The sequence below is a fragment of the Phocoena phocoena genome, chromosome 5 (assembly GCF_963924675.1).
Source record: "Phocoena phocoena chromosome 5, mPhoPho1.1, whole genome shotgun sequence".
Taxonomy (NCBI): Eukaryota; Metazoa; Chordata; class Mammalia; order Artiodactyla; family Phocoenidae; genus Phocoena; species Phocoena phocoena.
The window spans coordinates 109,560,506-109,583,149 of NC_089223.1; the positions used below are offsets into that span (position 1 = coordinate 109,560,506).

General features: G+C 39.1%; 1 protein-coding gene and 1 pseudogene across 4 annotated transcripts in view; one reads left to right on the forward strand and one right to left on the reverse strand.

Annotated features, from left to right (window-relative positions):
- Window positions 1-22,644, forward strand: part of EGF (epidermal growth factor) — a 93,590-nt gene that overhangs the window by 41,298 nt on the left and 29,648 nt on the right. For all 4 annotated transcript variants that reach the window (XM_065877355.1, XM_065877356.1, XM_065877357.1 and 1 more), the window contains 7 exons: window positions 986-1,108; window positions 6,030-6,152; window positions 7,655-7,780; window positions 8,883-9,019; window positions 12,257-12,405; window positions 16,834-16,938; window positions 18,182-18,405. In XM_065877355.1, the coding sequence (XP_065733427.1) occupies window positions 986-1,108; window positions 6,030-6,152; window positions 7,655-7,780; window positions 8,883-9,019; window positions 12,257-12,405; window positions 16,834-16,938; window positions 18,182-18,405 (987 nt within the window). The remainder of the gene's footprint in view (window positions 1-985; window positions 1,109-6,029; window positions 6,153-7,654; window positions 7,781-8,882; window positions 9,020-12,256; window positions 12,406-16,833; window positions 16,939-18,181; window positions 18,406-22,644) is intronic.
- On the reverse strand, window positions 1,969-2,858 carry LOC136123825 (large ribosomal subunit protein eL30-like; annotated as a pseudogene).

Sequence of the window (22,644 nt, forward strand, 5' to 3'; positions counted from 1 at the left end):
GTAACACTTTCAGGTCTCCTTTATATCTTGTGTTCCCAGATCAGATACTTTCAGAGGCTACTCAGGGATTGATATAAGGCAGGGATTCTCTGAGTGGACTCTACGGAGTTCTGTGGGTTTGACGGTGTGCAAAATGTCAGTATTGTCAGATTTTTTAGGGGAGTAGTTCCGTAGCTCTCATAAGATCCTCAAAGGGTATGTGACTCCCACATCTCATCCCATAACTGTTTGGTAGGAATCTTGAGAAACTGCACCTTGGCTGGTTATCTTGGGCTCGTCCTATTGTGAGACTCCAGGCCCGATGTACTTAACCCAAGGAGAAATGCCATGTCCTTTCTCCTGGGACGTCCAGTGAGTTACCGATGAAAAGAATCCAATGGCTGCAACGTACATTGAGTGGAATTAGTTGGGGTGAGACTTCAGGTAAACGTGGCATCTGCCTGTTAACTGCAGTCCCCTGCTTACATGGAGCCAGTGGGCGAGAGCCATAGCATAGAACAGTGATCTGGAAGCTAGGGAATGCTCCCATATTCAGGTGAAGGCCTCCTGTCAGCATTGAGAAAGTGAAGAGCAAAGCAGGGGGATGTCCTGCCCTTGTCAAGAACTTTCTACGAAGACCCAATGCAAAGATAAATTAATTAATTAATTAATTTAAAAAAAAAAAAAAAAAAAAAAAAAAGAACTTTCTAGGGTCCTTGCCTTAAATGGCTATACCTTTTCAGGGGAAATAGTACTACTTTATCCCAGGAGTAATTTTAATATGAAAATCTGTATTTGAAAGTATAAACTGTGACAGTTTAAGCCATGGCTTTCATGATAATTGAACTAATTTCTTTCATTCTTTGTTAAGAGTAGCAAAAACAGTCTTGCCGTGGTCAGTTACAGATCGAGGTGTGAGATACCCTACTTTTTGCTGACTTATTAGTGATACTACAATTTATGTTCAAAAAAACCATCTGACTGTTTTACTGTTGTTATGGTGTAGATGTCAACGAGTGTGCCTTTTGGAATCATGGCTGTACTCTTGGGTGTGAAAACATCCCTGGATCCTATTATTGCACATGCCCTGTAGGATTTGTTCTGCTTCCTGATGGGAAACGGTGTCACCGTAAGTCACAACAAGTATTTATTGCATTATTTCCTCCATTTTCACTGATGTTTCTAAGGTGGCTATGATCTGGGTTGGTGGTCCTCGATCAATAGCATGCATCAGGAGTACCTTGGAGTTTTATTTTGGTTTGTTTTTTAAAATGCGAATGACCAGACTCTATCCCAGACCTGTTAAATCAAAACCTCCAACAAGCATGTATTTATATATTTTACTGTTTATTTATCCATATTTCATTATATATCTCTGAAAGGTAAGCATGTAAAAAACATAATCATGATACACTATGACATCTAAAAAACTAGCTCGAATTCCCTAATATCTAATACCCAGTCCGTTTTCAGGTATAACCACGATACCGTTATCACAACTAAAAAAATTAACAATAATTCCCTAATAACATCAAATATCTAGTCAGTTTTCAAATTATCTTAAAAAGTTTTCAACAGTTGATTGGTTTGACTAGGTATCCAAACAAGCTCCATGTGTTATACTGATATTAGCTGATACCTCTCTCTCTTAACCTGCAGATTCCCTCTCCTCTTTTTTTCCCCTTGCAAGTAGTTGCTGAAGAAACTGTTTTTTTCCTGCAGAGTTTCTCACACTCTGGATTTTACTGAACACACTTCTAAGATGTCCCTGTCCTTCTCAAACTTGTAGTTAGATCTGCAGGCTTGATCAGATTAGGCTTTGAAATTTTGACAATAATACTTCATTGGTATGCTTATACTTCCATCAGGAGACACATAACATCTGGTTGTTTCTCCCTCTGTCATCCATTCTAAAGTTCCCCGATGGTCTTCTTCTTTTTTAAAAAAACAAACTCCGGACAGTTTTACCGAAGAAAAAATATGCACGATTTACTTTTCACCAGTCCATTCTGGCATTCTTCTAATGCTGTCAGAATCACCTGGGTCAATATTAGCCAGTGTGCATGTTACTGACCCTTTCCAGTCAGTCCTCACAAGGGTCCTCCTGCCCGGCATCGCTAGTGCCAATAGGACAAGACCGAGTTTGGTTCAGAAGCAAAGGAAAGCTTTATTACTGGACCAGAGATTGGAGAGATGTGAGCTCACCTCCATAGTACCCGCTCCCCTGACAGGCCGTGGGCAGGGCTGCTTTATAGGGTTCTCCACAGCTGGGAGGGGGCGGAGTTCCCCTTGGGCACACACAAGCGCGCTGCTCAGGCTCCAGCTCGCAGTGCTGGGTGCAGGGTCTCTGCACACGGCTGTCGCTGCCATGTTGAATCGAGGTGTCGAGCACAGTGCTTCTGCATACAGCCCGCTGAGCTGCAGTAACAGGTGCAGCAGTTCTGCGCTGGGAACTCTGATCCCATGTGTTAGACGCAAGGCCTCTGCACACGGCCCCCTACGTGCAACTGAAACGAGACTAAGCCCAAAGAAGAGGTTAGACCGTATCACCTAGATTCCATCTTATTTTTCCTCGAGGACCCTAGTGGGCTTTGCCAGTGACATACCTACTCTAGTATTTTCCACATGCTGTGCCCAATTCAATATTATTGCCACTGTAGTGGTGGCCACCAGTTTGGGCCAACATGGTGTAGTACTCTATTTCAGATTTCCACAGGGCTGGGCATTTGTTGGTGAGGATGACCAGTTTCTCTTTGCCTTGTCTGAACATTTCCAGAATCTGCTTGTACCTGCAGCACTTACTTTCCACTTTCTATAATGAGTTGGAGCGTAGCGTTCATCAGGCCCAGCAACTTTTTCGTCTTCTTTTCGGCCACCATTTTTCTGCCTTAGGGTGGGACTGCCCCCAACCAAGAGCAGCTGCCAAGACTGCTGGGAGCAAGAAAGAGCCCAGTCATCTTTCAGGGAATGGTTGTAGTGGCCATTAACACTCATTTCCTAGATTCATTATTTCATCGGGGGATTTGAATGATGATATCTAGTTCTAATATTTCTTTTTAATCATGAATTGTAATACCTTTATAAAAAGAATGTTCTCTCATTAACTATTTGGTGATTTCAAGATACAATTCTTACAGTTAAGGCAGTATAAATGATGAATTGTTTTCTCTTTGTTTACTTATATTTAGGATAATGGGTTGGTTCTTTAACACCTTCCAAAGGTGGCCAATGGGATTTTTTAATTTTATTTTTTATTGAAGTATAGTTGATTTGTAATATCACATTAGTTTCAAGTATACAGCAAAGTGATTCAGTTATACACATATATATATCTATATTCTTTTTTTAAAATTCTTTTCCATTGTAGTTTGTTGGGTATTGAGATATTGAATATAACTCTCTGTGCTTGTTGTTTATTTTATATATGGTAGTGTGCATCTGTTAATTCCATATTATGTCAAATAGAAGTGGTGAAAGGTAGGCATCCTTGTCTTGTTCCAGATTTTAATGGGAAGGCTTTCAGCTTTTCACCATTGAGTATTATATTGGCTGTGGGTTTGTCATAAATGGCTTTTATTATATTGAGATATATTCCTTCTGTACCCACTTTGGAAAGAGTTTTTATCATAAATGGATGTTGAATTTTATCAAATGCTATCTCTGCATCTATCGAGATGATCATGTAGTTTTTGTCCTTTCTTTTGTTGATGTGGTGTATCATATCGATCGATTTGCATATGTTGAACCATCCTTGTGACCCTGGAATGAATCCAACGTGATCATGATGTATGATCCTTTCTATGTGCTTTTGCATCTGGTTTGCTAATATTTTCTTGAGCATTTTGCATCTATATTCATTAAAGATATTGGCCTGTAATGTGTCTGTCTGGTTTTGGCATCAGCGTGATGGTGACTTCAGTGACTTTGGGAGATTTGTTTTTTGTAAGTATTATTATGAACTCTTGGAGTTTTAACATTTTTTATATGTTTCAATCCATTGCAGTTGTTATTCTTACCAATGAGCAAGTTGTCTCCTCTTTGGCTGGTGGGAGAATCTTCAAATGGGTTCCAGACCCCAGTAGTCTTTGATAGTTTTCTCTTACCTGGTAGGACATATTTTCCAGGTTTGTCTTGTACATTCCATGTTCTAGACCTAGAATCAGCAATCTCTCAAGGCCACTGCTTCCTTTTTATGAGAAATTGTATTTAGAAAACATAACCTGCTTCAAAGTCAGTTATTGTTTTGAGTGTTTTAGGGCATCAGAGTTAGGAAAACACTTTTTAAAAAGAGAAATACATTATGAGTTTATATGAATATTCTCAATTCAAATTTAGGATTACATACTCAGATACCTTCTTATAGGTTTCTTATTGAATCTACCAACATAGCTAAGTAGAAACGAATGTTTAAAATCATGTGGGAATTCCTTGGGGTCTAGTGGTTAGGACTTGGCGCTCTCACTGCCAGGGGCCAGGTTTCAATCCCTCGTCAGTGAACTAAGATTCCACAAGCCACGCAGTGCGGCCAAAAAAGAAAAAAAGAAAATCTCATGTATATTGTCTAGTACTGCTTCACAGATGATGGAGAATATGTCAGTCTGGATGTTATATGTGCTTGTGAAACAAGGCACAGAAAAATGGATGGATGGTGATGAAGTTCTTGGAAATTACCCACTACCTTTGTGACTGTTTATGGAATTTGCCCTTCTTCTAATACCATGTGGTTTATCTGTGAGCATATATACTCAAGTGCATGATGTTAATATGTTAGAGTCCATTATGTGCCAAGTAGGACACACATAATCTCACTCGATTGTCAAAACTGCTAGAACTTCTATGGTATATATTTTACATTTTAATATTTGATTTACTTGGAATTTATTTTGATGTGTGGTATATGGTAGGGATTTAGCTTTTCCCTGAAAGCATTACTCATTTATTTCTCTACCATTTAGTGGATGACACATGCTCAATGATATAAAATACCTTTATCACATACTATATTCTTATGTGTGCTTGAGTCTTTTCTAAAATGAGCTTTCCAATCTTTCCTATAACTGTATTTCATTTATAAGGTATATTCTGAAAAACTTATAATAATACCTGCTTTAATACTATCAGGGAATATTTTGATGCAAAAACAATCCACGTAAGTTTACATAAAATAATTTTCAAGTAAAAAAAATGCTTTCACAATAACTATCTTCCATTGAAATAAATCTTCATTTTTTTAAGGTAATGATATAAACTGGAGACTTGTTCTTTGAAAATAATATCTTAATTTAAAAAGTTAAAGAAACTGTAAAATGTTGTGCTTGATATAAACCTTGACATTTAGACTGGGGCAATCTGAATTCTATCTATAGCTGTCCAGAACCATAAGCAAATGAGTTACCAGATATCTACAAAGTTCCTGACAAACCAAACCATTGAGAAACTGTTTGGTAGATAAGTAAATTTGTTAGTTAAGTGCAAAACTGTTAATTTCATTTGAAATTGTGACAAAATAAATTTTACAAATTGCAAAAAAATAAAATGAACTTTCTGTCTGGTTCTATTGATATTATCCTCTTGGTCTATTCCTGTACTCATTACCCACTGTTTTAATTATTGCATCTTTGTGATATATTTTGTTATTTGTTTAGAGCCTCTCATTCCCTTCTTACACCTAACCATAGTTACACAATGTTTTTAGTTTTCTTACACATGTAATTTGTTTTCCAGATGAACTTGAGAATCATTTGCCCAAGTTCCATTTAAAATATTTTGGAATTTTGATGACTAATAACTTAAGCAGTATTAATTGTCAGAGAAGAAACTTTGAGGAAACTAGAGTCATTTTCCAAAATTAGAAGTTATTCTTTAATTTGTTTTAGATTTGAAACCTTTTCTTTATTTTTATATCTCTGTTACCACAGCAATTCATAAATGTTCAATCTTTATTTAACTTATTCTTTTCAGGATATCATTTTTTTTGTTAGCAACTGAATTTACCAAATTTCCACAAATCTGATTTAACACTAATCTTGACCTTATTTTTCATTAATTAGAATTAATTTCCTGCCCAAGCAATGTGTCTGAATGCAGTCATGATTGTGTTCTGACATCAGACGGTCCCATATGTTTCTGTCCTGAAGGCTCAGTGCTTGAGACAGATGGGAAAACCTGTAGTGGTAAGTTTATCTACCTATTGTTTGTTTGAGTACCAAAATGTTCATTGCAGCTCTATTTACAATAGCCCGGAGATGAAAACAACCTAAGTGCCCATCATCGGATGAATGGATAAAGAAGATGTGGCACATATATACAATGGAATATTACTCAGCCATAAAAAGAAACAAAATTGAGCTATTTGTAATGAGGTGGATAGACCTAGAGTCTGTCATACAGAGTCAAGTAAGTCAGAAAGAAAAAGACAAATACTGTATGCTAACACATATATATGGAATTTAAGGGAAAAAAATGTCATGAAGATCCTAGGGATAAGACAGGAATAAAGACACAGACCTACTGGAGAACAGACTTGAGGATATGGGGAGGGAGAAGGGTGAGTTGTGACAGGGCGAGAGAGAGTCATGGACATATACACACTACCAAATGTAAGGTAGATAGCTAGTGGGAAGCAGCCGCATGGCACAGGGATATCGCCTCGGTGCTTTGTGACCACCTGGAGGGGTGGGATAGGGAGGGTGGGAGGGAGGGAGACGCAAGAGGGAAGAGATATGGGAACATATGTATATGTATAACTGATTCACTTTGTTATAAAGCAGAAACTAACACACCATTGTAAAGCAATTATACCCCAATAAAGGTGTTAAAAAAAGAAAACATTCATTTTCTAACTGACACCTAAAAATCCATCTACTGACAAAGGAGAATAGATTTTCCAACATTACACATTGAAAGATATTTACATAATGGATTAACATATGGATTTAAATAATTTTTGTGTTTTGTTTTTGGATAGCATAGTGTAGTGGTTATGAGCAAGAGCTTTGAAGCTAGACAGCCCTGAGATAGCATTACCAGTTACTAGCAGTGTAGTTTTGGACTAGTTACTTGCCCTCTTTTGGTCTCAGTTTCCTCATCTGTAGGGGTTAATGATACCTGCCTCTTGGATTTGTGAGCAGCATTAAACAAGGTGGTGGATGTGGAGCGTTTAGCCTGTTCCTTGCACCTATGAATACCTCCCTACTTTTATCTTCATAGAGACTTAAGCATATAGAGTGAAGGCTATAACTCAAAATTAGCAAAGAGTTATGTGTGACATTTTTTTAAATAAAAAGAGCAAAAGAAGTCAAGAGACCAAAAATGTGAGAGAGAAAAAAATATATTAATCACTCGGAAGAATTAGACCAGCTGCCAAACTCATCAAAATGCACTTTTTATTCCAGCCAGCTGCCAGTGTGCTTGTTCACAAGTTCAGTGATAGAACAAGAAGACAAGGGTCATTGGAATGTGAAGGATTAACACTGAAGATGTCAGGTTATAGGGAAGTAGGGTATGGTGACATTTCCCTCCTAATCTCTGAAAAATAAGCTTGATTGTGACAGTATGAATGATTGTGGAAATGGTTTTAAAAAGCAACATATATTTGGTTCACCTTAATATTTTGATGAAAACATGATATTTTTTTAATACCATAGCATCATTACCAAGGAATTGTTTTTTGTAGGTTGTTCATCTCCCGATAATGGTGGATGTAGCCAGCTCTGCACCCCTCTTAGCCCAGTATCCTGGGAATGTGGCTGCATTCCGGGCTATGACCTACAACTGGACAAAAAGAGCTGTACAGCCTCAGGTTAGTGCTGTGAACATTTGAAAGTGTGTCTCTGCAAAAAAGATTATGTGAAAAACAACATTTTATTTAGAAAGTGTTAAATTGCTTTTGGCTTCTGCATAGAAAGTCTGATTTTTTTAATTTTTGGAAATGGAAAACAAATCACATTATAAATATAAATGACATAAATTAATATTATATAAATAATAATTCTGTGTTTGAGGAACATTTTGAAGTGAATTAGCATTAAGCAAAGATTTACTGTAACATAAGGTATGGCATTCCAGTATATGTGAAAGTCATAACCAGAATAGTCTTAAAACACTTTATAGTTAAGGGGCATTTAATAAATATTTGTTGATTGATTTGATTTTTATCTCTCTGGTGAATGTAATAATCATAATACTTGGACAAGTTCTGTCCTTTTCATGACAAAATTTAATATGAAGTTGTGTGCTTCGACTATTTTTTCATCTTCTGATATTACATCTCATGTCCTTCAACAGCCTTGGAAATCCTAGATTTATGCCAAATTGATTTAATCTCTCCTGAGGTTCATTATGCCTGTAATCTGGGATAACATAATGATGAGCCTACGGAGCTTGCCTTAGACCCCAGTACTCTTAACTTCTCAGGGCCTTAGTTAATATAGCATAATCTGAGCTCTGAAAATTATCAGGGGTCTAGTTATTAACTCACATAATCATACCTCCATTTTAAAACTGTCCAGACCAGAGAAGGGTATTTTTTTGGACATGAATTAATACAGTCTGCTAATATTAATGTTTCAATATGTGTGAATCAAGGAGATTACACAGCATAAGACTTACATCATTTAGTTAAGATGTTTGTTACTTAATACTGTCTCTCTCTATAAGTAATTTGCATTTTAAAAGCAGGCACCTAGACAGAGAGGAAACCAGTGATGAAATTCTGGCCGTATGTCACCTCATGGAAAAGGAAGTCTTCTTGCCTCTCTTAACCTACACCGTACTGGTGGGAAATTAAGAAACAAGTACTGCAGAAATTAAGGAAGAGGGTACAATGAACGGGAAGGGTCAGAAGTGCCTTTTGGGTTTCAAGGCATATTTTAAATGCAACCATATTTAAATTTCGTTATTAGGACCACCACCATTTTTGCTGTTTGCCAATTCTCAAGATATTCGACACATGCATTTTGATGGAACAGATTATGGAACCCTGCTCAGCCAGCAGATAGGAATGGTTTTTGCCCTAGATCATGACCCTGTGGAGAATAAGGTATGGTTTTGCTGCTTGGACAGGTGTGGCTGTGCTTTAAGGACAGAGTAGAGGATTTTATCCTAACAGATGACCTGGATTACTTGAAAATCCTCTGCTAAGCTCAGAGCAATTAGGCCAAGAAAAATTTAAATGTAGATATTAAAACATCACTTGAGAAAGTTTTAAGGATGTTTCTGTTATCATAACCCTACCCTATTCCTTGCTGTGATTCAGCCATTTTTTTTTTTTTTTTTTTTTTTTTTTTTTGCGGTACGCGGGCCTCTCACTGCTGTGGCCTCTCCCGTTGCGGAGCACAGGCTCCGGACGCGCAGGCCCAGCGGCCATGGCTCACGGGCCCAGCCGCTCCGCGGCATGTGGGATTCTCCCGGACCGGGGCACGAACCCGCGTCCCCTGCGTCGGCAGGCGGACTCTCAACCACTGCGCCACCAGGGAAGCCCCGATTCAGCCATTTTATTGGGGATAATTTGAACAGAATCTGAAGTTTAGTTTCCTCTTTGGAAATGAGAATAGGAAGCTAGCACAGTGCCATACACACAGGAAGAGCACCACAAATAGGTTTTTATTTATTTGTGTTTTGGGAGAAATAGGAGGTTGAGGTACAGCATAGGAAGTATGGATTACTAATTTGCATTTAATACATGTCCTTAAGGGAGGAAATTCAGTGACCTCCTAACCATGAAAACCAAGAAACATAAGTTTTACAGCTCATGTGTGAATGGCAGTCTAACACACCATTATTTATATAATTTTACATGAAGTTTTTTTTGTATAAACATTAGAATTTCTAAATTATCAACCCAATCAGCTGACCATTTGGTCTTTAATTTCTTGTTATCTTTATGCTAGGTTAGAATGTGCTAGAAATGATATGTTACAGTAACTTCTGGGGATTAATCAGCCAATAATTATGAAGTCACATAGTTATTAATCTCCCTCCATAATGATTTAGTTGTTACTAGATGGTGCATTAATTCCTAGAATTTTAAAACTTGTGCTTTTGTTTCTTCCTGATTTGAAGCATTCTGGTAAGTGGCCAAAAGAGAAAGAGTGAAGCAAATTGATTCTGTGTTTAATTGGTCTGGATTGATAGCCAAATATAACTACTTTTGCAAATAGAAGTTTTGTAATTAAATACTAGCAAACAATTCTTTTTTTTTTCTATGAACTGAATCTATTTGACTCCATAGAAGAATTATATTAACAGGAAAGAATTAATAGAATCAGTTCAAGATTCTTTTATTGCCAAATTAGTTTTTTCCCACACAGTCAGTATTTTTTACAACTAGGTGAATAAGGAAACCTAAAATGAACTTTAAGTCATGTGGCTTATTCATGGTTTTTCATTTCTCTGGTCAATGTTCTCATTTTCTTGCTTCTCAAACTGTGGTCCTTAGACCAGTGACATCAACATGACCTGGAGCGTGTTAGAACTGCAGATTCTCAGGCTCCACTGCGACCACTGAATCAGAATCTGCATTTTAACGAGATTCCCAGGTGATTCATGTACGCATTTGAGTTTGAGAAGCAGTGCACTAGCAGAGTATTTTTTAATATAAGAAGTGCCCATTTTTGTATTATGGAATAGAACCTTTTCTAGAGAGATGATAATCCTTTATTTAATTTATTTAATTATTTAATTAATTTTATGAATATTCTCATTATTGATGATAGGTTTATGTACATATATGTACTCACAGTTAATATTCCACATATGCTGTCATTAAATTGTCAGCTAACCCATAGCAATTTTTTATTCTTGTACCTGTTCGATAGTCTGCATACTAGACTGAAAAAGAACTTTGCATCTTCAAGGTATGTTCTGTTGGACAAAATCTGTTAATTAAAATGAAATTATCTACAGCTAGAGATGAAAGGAACTTTAGCAAATACCTAGTCTGACTTTGTCATTTTTATAGCTGAGAAAATTGAGATTAAATGACTTAACCATGTACACTGTTATTGGGAATGTAAGTTGGTGCAGCCACTGTGGAAAACGGTATGGAGGGTTCTCAATAAACTAAAAATAAACCCAGCAATATAACCCAGCAGTTCCACTCCTGGGTATATATCAGAAAAAAACAAAAACACTAATTCAAAAAGATACCCCATGTTCATAGCAGAATTAGCTACAATTTCCAAGAAATGGAAGCAACCTAAGTATCCATCAGCAGATGAATGGATAAAGAAGATGTGGTACCTACACACACACACAAACACACATATACACACAATGGAATACTACTCAGCCATAAAAAAAGAGTGAAATTTTGCCATTTGAAGTAAGATGGATGGACTTGGAGGGTATTATACTCAGTGAAATAAGCCAGACAGAAGAAGACAAATACTGTATGTTATCACTTATATGTGTAATCCAAAAAATACAACAAACTAGTGAATATAAAAAGAAAGAAGCAGACTCACAGATATAGAGAACAAACTAGTAGTTACCAGTAGGGAGAAGGAAGTGGGGAGGGGCAATATAGGTGGAGGGGATTAAGAGGTACAAACTATTATGTAAAAAATAAGCTACAAGGATATATTGTACAACACAGGGAATATAGCCAGTATTTTACAATAACTATAAATGGAACATAAACTTTAAAAATTGTGAATCACTATATTATATACCTTAACTTATATAATATTGTACATCAACTACACTTCAATTTTAAAATAAATAAAAAAAAAATAAAAATGATTTAACCAAGGCAATCAAACAAATAAGTGTCAAAACTGGGAGAGGAAGCTGTGTCTCCTGACTTGCAGCGAAGTGGAATCCTGTGGATCAAGCAGTAGAAGTTAAAGCTCAGCTTGCAGACCCCATTAAACTGCTCATCTTTGTTCCCTTTCAGGCTGTAGAAGCCGTTAGAGTTCAAGTATGATGGCTTTGTTATTGACCAATGATCAAAGATAAGCAAATTACCCATAGCAATAGAAATATGTGCCAGGCAGAAGGCTAAGAACTTATATATATATATCTAATGCGCTTCATAATATCATCCCCATTTTACCAATGAGGAAACTGAGCCTCTGAGACACTGATAAACTTGCTTAAGTTTACACATATCCGGGAAGCAACTGAGGTGGAGTTCAGTTCCAGGTGTGTCTATCTCCAACGCCCAGCTCTTAACTATTGTACTGTATAATATAAAGATTTACTAACCTCATTTGTATATATACCACATTAAGCTTTTAAATAAATCAAGCTGAAATGCCTGTGTTCTCTTTTGTAGATATACTTTGCCCATACAGCCCTAAAGTGGATAGAGAGAGCAAATATGGATGGTTCCCAGCGAGAAAGGCTTATTGAGGAAGAAGTAGGTGTGCCAGAAGGTCTTGCTGTAGACTGGATTGGCCGTAAATTCTATTGGACAGACAGACGGTAGGTTTCCTCTTTCAGTTTTAAGCCACATGGGAGGGGAGTGATTGGATAGGTAATACAGCTGGCTTCATCCTCCACTTTGAACACAGGAAAATATTGCTGGGCACCTGACTGGGATCGGAGGAAAGATGCCCCCAGTGCTGTCCACAGTCCCTCAACCCCCTCCCCACCACCAAACAGGACATTCCTCCTTTTAATCAAGACTGTATCTTTCATCAAGGTCTGTATGCATGGGCAAGTTTTGAGGACCAAGAAAACAGCATGTGTTTTTGCATTTCAGGCTATTGGTTGTAATCAGGGAAACACAAAACCTGTCTGGATATAATCAACAAGCATTCTCTGAGCATCTGCTGTGCATCAGGCTCTCTCCTAGGTAGCATGGGAGATACACAGGAGCCTGAGAAGAACTCCATGTTTCCAGTCACCTTACGGTTTAGCCAGGGAGATAAGACACATGTACACAGGGAAAACTAATACAAATGCTTGGTCTAAGTCTCAGTACAAGAAATATCATAAGGTCATGCATAAATAATTGCCAAATGAAGGATGGATACTCCCAGAGGGGGCTCTGGAAGGGGCTTCAGGGATCAACTTCCCCTTCATTTTACAGGTGGGGAAACGAAGGCTCAGAAAGGCTAAGTGATTTATTCAAGGTCGCACAACATTTAAATGACAAGTCTTTCTAGAACCCACATGTTGGCTCTCAGGGTGGGAGAGATGGCCTGTTTCCCTCTGATGGGCAACAACAGGACCAGAGAGAAGTTGTGGTGTGTCTGTCCTCTGGGCACACTGCTCTTGGGGCTGCAGGAAGCACCACTGCACTTGGTGTGTATGTGTGTGTGTTTGTGTGTGTGTGTGCGTGTGTGTGGCCTTGTCAGCCCCAGGAATGGGGTAGGAGAAGGGGGAAGAAGGAAGTGGCTGCATCCCTTGTGTGTGCTGATGAGAGCCCACTTCCTGCTTCTGAGCAAGAAGGAGCCAGCCACGGAGTACGTCATAGAAGAAGGTTAGAGATTCCATGCTTTGGGATACTCTCTCAGAGTAACTTAGAGCTATGGCGTGACCTGGTGGCCAACCCAAACCTCTGACAGCTCTGCAACCTTGTTAAAGTAAAAGAAGAGAGAATTAACTAGAGTTTCACCTCTGAAATCAGTGGTCCCAACATAGAGGAAGAAGTCCCAGGGAGTGGATTTATATGCTTCAGGGTAGGCTTTCTAGGTCCCAGAAAATCTCTTCTGGTCTGGATAACCCATGGGAGACAAACAGGCTTTTAAACATGAGCCAGATGCATGATGTGTTGCCCAGTTATCAATAATATGGCATTTCTATAACCAGAGTGAGTATATTTTAAATAATTCATTCAATCATTTGTTCATTCATTTAACCATACCTTCATTCCATTCCTTTATCCTTTGGGTATTTTTTTTTTTTTTTTTTTGTGGTACGCGGGCCTCTCACTGTTGTGGCCTCTTGCGTTGTGGAGCACAGGCTCCGGACGCGCAGGCTCAGCGGCCATGGCTCAAGGGCCCAGCTGCTCCACGGCATGTGGGATCCTCCCGGACCGGGGCACGAACCCGCGTCCCCTGCATCGGCAGGTGGACACTCAACCACTGCGCCACCAGGGAAGCCCATATCCTTTGGGTATTTATTCATTTATTGAATAACTGAAATGCACCAGATACTGCACTAAGAGCTTTATATCCATATTGACTCCCCAAAAGGTAAGTCTTCTTATCCCCAGTTTAAAGATTAAAAAATTGAGAATCAAAGAGGTAAAATAACTTTCCTGAGGTCAAGCAGCCAGCAAGTACTGGATCTGGAATTTGAACTCAAGGATGACCATTTCCGAAGCTTGTGTTTTTGATAATCATAGTACGTACTGCCCTCTACAACAAGGGTCAGTTAAATGTCCTCGACCCAGTGTCACGTAACAAATGAAAGTCAACTTCAGTCATAACAATGCTAAAAATATTAATAATGGCCTTCTCTGTTTTGAACCTACTTAAAAGGACATTTAAAATATTAGCTGCGCATAATAACAGAGCTTGTACACGGCTGTTTTAGGAAACGTTGATTAGGACAGCAGATGTCTGGCACTTTGGGCCCCTCTAAGCATGCTGGGTCTCCTCATATTTCCCACATTTGCACGGCACCTCTAATTTTATGTGTTTGATTAATAGCACCATAGTACCTACTGCTGAGGCAATGCCTACAGGAGATAGACAGGCACCACCGTATCCTGGAGGATCAGACCTCAAATTCTCTAGCTCATTGACTTGAGTAATAACGAGCCCTTCTCATGTTCTCGGCAGCTGCTAAGAGAAAACCTTTAATTTGTCTGGAAATGAGAGGTTTATAGTTTGAAAACCTTAATATTAGCTAGAAATTGGATTTAAATAACTGGGATTCCAAGCTTGTGATATTCGATTATATAGTAACTCTTAACCAAGTAAAAGAACCAGAATGGATGCTTACAGTTTACATTGGCTTAGGAAAAGACAGATTCAGATTAACATCTGACTGTAGGAAGGAAGCAGATTGATCATTCCACTGGCAGTGCTAGTATTTAGTATTAAGGAATCCTGATTCGCAAAGTCAGATGCCTAGTAAAAAGCATCAAGAGGGAAACAGTGTATCTGTTTGCTCATCCTTTTGAGGTAACAAAAACTACCATGAGGTAAAAAATCACTCTTCTGGGGTTCTGGATGGACAACTCTTGCCCTGGAAATAGGATGGGTTTAGAGGATCCCAGGGGTGGCACTGAGACCAATTAGATAACAAATATGAAGAGAAAGATACTCCACTAGATTAAGGGTTATGCTTGAACTCACGTGAACCCAAATGTCCGCCCTTGTCTTTGCTGTCTCATGACCAACCCCGGAGTTCAAGATGTGCTTTGTGGCTGAGTCAAATAGAAGTGTGTTATTGGGTGACCCCCTTGGGGAGCTTTCAGAGTAAATTCCAGCAATCCTGCCCGAGACAGCTCCAGAGTCAGGAGCTTATGTCGGTCTCAATTCTCATCACCTTACTCCTGCTCAGAACAGTAAGAATTTAGAGATGATGTAACAATGAGATCAGAACTGACAGTTTTATTTCCCCTGGTCACAAGCAAGTGGCTTCAGAATTCCTTCCCTCAAGGGAACAGGCACAGTGACAGTTGTGACTGAGTGAATTTGACACATTGAGTTCAAAAATACCTTCCACTTCATCTGGGAATAAAATTATCTTTTAAAAGTGGCGCTGTAGTATAAATGATTTCAAATTATCCACTGCCCTGAGTTGGTAGTTTGCAAAGTGTATTTGGCCCAGCCCAGGCCCTGAGCCAATTTTACCTTTATCTCCCTCCTGCATATGGCCCATGAGGAAGAATAGATCAAGCCCCGGCCCCCCGTCTAGAAAGGGCACTTGAACAAGCCACCTGCAGCAGGTCTCCTGAGTGTTTTGTAGCACAGGGTGGAGGGACTGGTCTTGCTCTGTGTTTCTGGGCAGGTGGCACGAGGTGGGGAAGGGAGGTTTTTTTTTTTTTTTTTTTTTTTTTGCGGTACGTGGGTCTCTCACTGTTGTGGCCTCTCCCGTTGTGGAGCACAGGCTCTGGACGCGCAGGCACAGCGACCATGGCTCACGGGCCCACGAACCCGTATCCCCTGCATCGGCAGGCGGACTCTCAACCACTGCGCCACCAGAGAAGCCCAGGGAGGTTCTTTTTAATCTCCTCTGTTGTGGTCCTGCCTGCTCAGGGAACCTGCTGGGGCTCATCCAGTGCTTAGGTCAATCCCTGACACACACTAGGTGCTGAGGAAGTGTCTATTTGATCATCAAGATTTGTTTGACAAATAAATGGAAAAATTAGAAAGCAAGAATTTTCTCCCCTGCCAGATTCCAAAGAGTTATTATTATTTTTTAATGTAAAGAGTAGCAAAGAGTATTTCAGTACTCTCATTTGTCTTAGAATCAGATGGAAGAAAATTAAAGCCAACGTAAGTCTTCTCCTACTGTCCTTGTGTTGGTTGTCTCTCTGGCCCTTCGAGGTCTACTCTCCTTCCACCCTGTGATCTGTGAACACCAGGCGGAGGCTTTTATTGGTTCCACCAGGAGCTGGGAGGTTGTGAAGCGAAGGGGATGGTGGCATTTGTACTTCCTGGCTTTATCCCTGCCAGGCCACTGACACAGAACCCTCTTACCTTACCCTTTCACGGTGTGTTTTAATTGCTTGGGATAAATATTGGGAAACTAATTTAAACACTGTGTTAAAAAAAAAACAATAGGCTTTGCGTAAGTGGTACTCCTGACGCGTGTGTATTCGTGTGCACACCTGTGATAGGGGAGTTTAGAATGCCTATTTTGCTTTTCAGTAAGCAAAAGGGAAACAAGTATTTTTGTTTAAAAAGTAAAGTTGATATAACAAGCCCCTTTATATTACATGCATTTTAGGAAATCTCTCATTGAAGGGAGTGATTTAAATGGGAAATATCGTGAAATAATCATTAAGGAGGACATCTCTCAGCCACGAGGACTTGCTGTTCATCCAATGGCCAAGTAAGTATTTGTGAAAATAAGGCCGTTTCTGTGGAGGTCATAGGACAGTTTATGTTTGATGTGCTAGTGTCCAAAATTCGTCGTAAGACCTCAGGTGGTCAGTGGAATCAGAAACCAAGAAAATCCATGAGATTTGTTCAAATGTTCAGAAATGGTATGGCTAGCATAACTTCCTCGTCCTTTTAATGTCTTTTGATTTGTTTTTCCTATAGAAAAGTTTATTGTTTTGATACCCTTTCATTTTAAGCAAATTCAATTTCTTTTTGAAAAGAAGTGGGCTGTAATTCATTCATCAATGAGGCATAAGCCCCTTACACTATGTACTTTCTTTAAAAACTATACTGTTTCTTGAGAGAGGATGATATTTGGATTGCGTGGCTTATGAATTCTATTTAGAAAAATCATGAGTTCCAGTGATAGGTCATTTCTAGATTTAGGGAAGAGGAAAGAGAAATCGTGAAATATTAGGAGGCTCTATGTTGTTAATTGTGAACTAGTGACAAATGTTGGTTTAAGTTAGAGAATTAAGGAGAATAATTCCTTCCTAGTTAAAAATCAAGGATAAAAGCTCATACTATTTTATTTATAATGCAAATTTTATGATGGTCTGTGGGAAATGATAAACTGGTAGAAATAGATAATTAATTTGGAGCCAGCCACATGATTCAAACAATGAGAACGTAACCATCTCTAAACAAGCCAGTGAAAAGATACTGAACCATATTGAGTTCAAAAAATGTGCCTCAGCACCTGCTTTCCAGAACTGAAAATTGACCAAGTTAACTGAGTACATAGTGTAAAACAGGATAATAGATAAATATGCTCTTCCCTTTACGTTCTAATTTTACGTATACGGCAAGTTTTACATATGCATAGCAGAGGGACAGGCTAGCAAGATTCCATTGCCTTTTGTAGCATGAAACGCTGATTTAAGAATATGCGCTCAAACACCTTTGATTAGTAATACACTACAAGTTTCTAAACTAACAATTCCTTTTTTATCCAATCGTCTGAGCCTTAATTCAGCATTTTCTGTCCAAGTTGTTGTACGTAGAGAAGGTAATTTTTTGCTTTTGAAAATGATGTGTCCAATATTCAGTGCTCTACTTTCTCTTTCTGTATTCCTGGGTGTACCACTTTAGTTTATCCTAAAGTGACTTACACTGATGTTTTTAATAATGAAAGAATAAAAGAAGTGTTTTTCCTTGCAAGTTTTATTTGTTGTATGCTTTCTTGATTAAAGGAGATTATTCTGGACTGAGATGGGGATTAATCCACGAATTGAAAGCTCTTCCCTTCAAGGCATTGGCCGACTGGTTATAGCTAGCTCGGATCTGGTCTGGCCCAGTGGAATAACAATTGATTACTTAACTGACAAGTTGTATTGGTGCGATGCCAAGCAGTCTGTGATTGAAATGTCCAATCTGGATGGTTCAAAACGCCAAAGACTTGCCCAGAACGATGTAGGTGAGGCTTTGGAATGGGTGATTTCTTCAACTTGATTGAGTGTTGATGAGTGTTAAATACAAAATGTGTTTACACACACACACACACACACACACACATACACTCACTCACCACCCCCCACACACACACCCTTAAACATATGGTGAGAAAGGAATACAGACAGACTAACAGATTTCTCCAGAGATGTATGAGCTACAAAGATTACTTTAACATTGGAATATTGGATAAAAAATAGCGATGCATAATCATTTCTCTTTGCCAAGACTTCTTAAAATCAGAATGAAAATATTAACCATTTTAAAACTTCTTTAAGAATAAGAACTTGTTCAGCTACTACCATTTCCTATGTTTCCTCAAATGTCATTTTCACAAGTGATAGTATCACCTTTAGCCATTCATGTGCAAAGGTTAATACAGTTTTCCCTCCTATTATATTTTCAGATTTTGCATGGGGTGTCATGTATTTTCATAAAGAGTTTTGAAACACTGTAGCCTGTGCTAACTGTTAAAAGAGAAGTACAAACTGTTATGACATTATATAGCAGTAGGAGATTCATTTTGACTCAGGGAATCTGCAGAGACAGTATTTGAACTGGGCCATGTGGTAAATAGAAGGTGATAAAACACTATCATTTGAGATAAGCCTGCAAAAATTGGTCTTTGTATGTTAGTACTCCAGGATATGTTAACTGAAATTAATTCTGAACGTACTAGGGAGCCATTGCATATTCTTAAGCAGGAAATGTATCTGCTAATATTGGTGTATCAGGATAACCACTTAGGTAACAGTATAAGTGTTGGATTGGAATGTGGAGAGAAGGAAATGAGTTAGGAGGTTATGATAATTGTTCAGTCAACAGTTAATAAAGGCCTGAGCTAGAAGATTGCCATTTAAAAAGTAGAATGGAGGGTTAGAATATTACAAAAATCACTGTGAATGAAAAACCAAGAGGATTTGGTAACAGATTGGATGTCGAAATGAAAGCCAGGGTGATGTTAGAGATGCTTTGGGAATTTAGAAACTGGTTGGTTGGGAAGATGAAAAACATGGTCTCTCTTTTTTAGGAAGAAGCTAACAAACTAATAATCCATGTAAGGTATTTATTTTGCCCTTTCTCTTTGGTAATGAACTTCTAGATTTGTATTATACATTAAATAGATCAAGATAAATATAATTAAAAATTTTACATACTTCCAAGCTTCTTTAAAAACTGACATGCTTCACAATAAATTATAAGCTTGTGTACAATTGTAGACTTTTATCATCCATGTACCATTATAGGAAGTGGAAATACAGTGGAGAGTAAAACAATTATGGTTCCTGTGAAGTTATGGAGTCAGTAGGGGAGACGTACATTGTTAAAAAATACATCTCCCAAATAAGTGTAAAGTTATAGCTTTGATATTTGGAGGTATAAAGGGATTTGGAAATTCCTAACTAGAATGTAAAGACAACATATCCTAAACCAAAAAAAGCATAGGAGATATTTTGTAAATAATTTGTATTGCTATAATCTGTAACTAATGCAACTTCCTATTAGATACAAATACGAATAATCTGGTATGTGTACATCTAAATAACCATTCCCACCATTACAGTGCCATCTACTGGTAGTTCAACTGTGGCTCTCCTGTAAACAAAAAATAAGGAAGAGTATATCTAGTGTGGGGTTTGTGTTGAAAAACAATAGCTAACTCTGACACATACTACAACATAGATGAACCCTGAGGACGTTTTGCTAAATGAAATATGGCAGTCACAGAAGACCAATATTGTATGATTCTACTTACTTAGGGTATCTAGAATAGGCACACTTATAGAAACAGAAAGTAGTATGGTATTTGCCAGGGCCTAGGGGGAGGGGAAAACAGGAAGTTGTTTAATGGGTATAGATTTTCAGTTTTGCAAGATGAAAAAATTTCTGGAAATTGTTTGCACAGCAATGTGAATGTATTTAACATTACTGAAACTGTGGGTTAAGTCTTAGGCTTAGAAGGTAAATTTTGTATTATGCGTTTTTTTATCACAACAAACAAAACAAAACAATAACTATATAGGAAATTCCCTTCCTGCCTTTATGGCTTTAATTTGGGACAAAGGCTAGAGACCCAAATGAATCTTAATGGCCCTGGTCAATTATGATGGCTGGAGATTCATTACACCGGGAAAAATCGTTTGAGTTTGCTGCCAGTAGAGGGAGACATTCACCCTAATCCACCAAATCCATTTTTCATTAGCAAAAAGACTGGCCTGGGGAATGTGACTGGATGTGATAAAAGCTTCCAAACCTAGGGGTCCTTAGCTTTGGCCTCTAACCACTTGAGATAGTATATTAAAACATTTCCCAGCTTACTAAATACTGGAATATCTTATCAGAGCAGTTTCCGTGGCATGGAGAGGTGGGTTTAGTTGAGGTAGGATCAGAAGAGGCCACTTAGGGGTTGATTGGAGCCATGAAAATGGAAGCAGCAGATAATAAATAACTTCCAAAAAAACTTGTCTGAGAAGGGAAGGAAAGAGACAAAAAGAAGTTAGAGGGGTCAAGGGGATGAGGGAATTAAGATAGGAGAGACCTGAACATATTAATCAGCTAAGGGAAAGAAGCTGGTAAGATGAAGAGAATAGAAGAGAATTAATGTAAATGAAAGGAGTAATTGACAGAACAAGGTCCTAGAGAAGGCAGGAGCACAGTCAATGGACTAATTTTAGTTAAGAGGAGAGATAGGAAAGGAAATGTATTGGTGGAGATGGGAATTTGAGGAGGCTGTTATTCAATTACCTTAGATTTTTTTAAATGTTGTAAAAATCTCAATTTACAGCAACCTGTAAATTTAGTCTACTACTTATTACTGCCATTCAAAAGACAAGGAACCTAAGACAAAGATGGGTAAAATAACTTACCCAGTCAAGTTGTTTAGTCTATAAATAGTGACAGAATCACTGAACATGGAAACATTCCTGCCCTGGTCGCCTTCTTTTTTTTTTTTTTTGCGTTACGCGGGCCTCTCACTGTTGTGGCCTCTCCCGTTGCGGAGCACAGGCTCCGGACGTGCAGGCTCAGCGGCCATGGCTCACTGGGCCCAGCCACTCCACAGCATGTGGGATCCTCCTGGACCGGGGCACGAACCCGTGTCCCCTGCATCGGCAGGCGGACTCTCAACCACTGAGCCACCAGGGAAGCTCTGGTCTCCTTCTTATTGGTGGTATTATGTCAGTCACCCACATTCTCCCACTCTCTGAATGCTCGATGACCATGGGCTTTGCTAGGACTTCATACCGCCAGGCTCCCATTCTAAGAAGAGGTTCCCTCATCATGTGGACTCCCCTTGATGTAGGTGTGGCTCAAGGAAGTGGCTCATACCTCATCATGTGGACTGCCCTTGATGTAGGTGTGGCTCAAGGAAGTGGCTCATACCTCATCATGTGGACTGCCCTTGATGTAGGTGTGGCTCAAGGAAGTGGCTCATACCTCATCATGTGGACTCCCCTTGATGTAGGTGTGGCTCAAGGAAGTGGCTCATACCTCATCATGTGGACTGCCCTTGATGTAGGTGTGGCTCAAGGAAGTGGCTCATACCTCATCATGTGGACTCCCCTTGATGTAGGTGTGGCTCAAGGAAGTGGCTCATACCTCATCATGTGGACTGCCCTTGATGTAGGTGTGGCTCAAGGAAGTGGCTCATACCTCATCATGTGGACTGCCCTTGATGTAGGTGTGGCTCAAGGAAGTGGCTCATACCTCATCATGTGGACTGCCCTTGATGTAGGTGTGGCTCAAGGAAGTGGCTCATACCTCATCATGTGGACTCCCCTTGATGTATGTGTGGCTCATACCTCATCATGTGGACTCCCCTTGATGTAGGTGTGGCTCAAGGAAGTGGCTCATACCTCATCATGTGGACTCCCCTTGATGTAGGTGTGGCTCAAGGAAGTGGCTCATACCTCATCATGTGGACTGCCCTTGATGTAGGTGTGGCTCAAGGAAGTGGCTCATACCTCATCATGTGGACTCCCCTTGATGTAGGTGTGGCTCAAGGAAGTGGCTCATACCTCATCATGTGGACTGCCCTTGATGTAGGTGTGGCTCAAGGAAGTGGCTCATACCTCATCATGTGGACTCCCCTTGATGTAGGTGTGGCTCATACCTCATCATGTGGACTCCCCTTGATGTAGGTGTGGCTCAAGGAAGTGGCTCATACCTCATCATGTGGACTGCCCTTGATGTAGGTGTGGCTCAA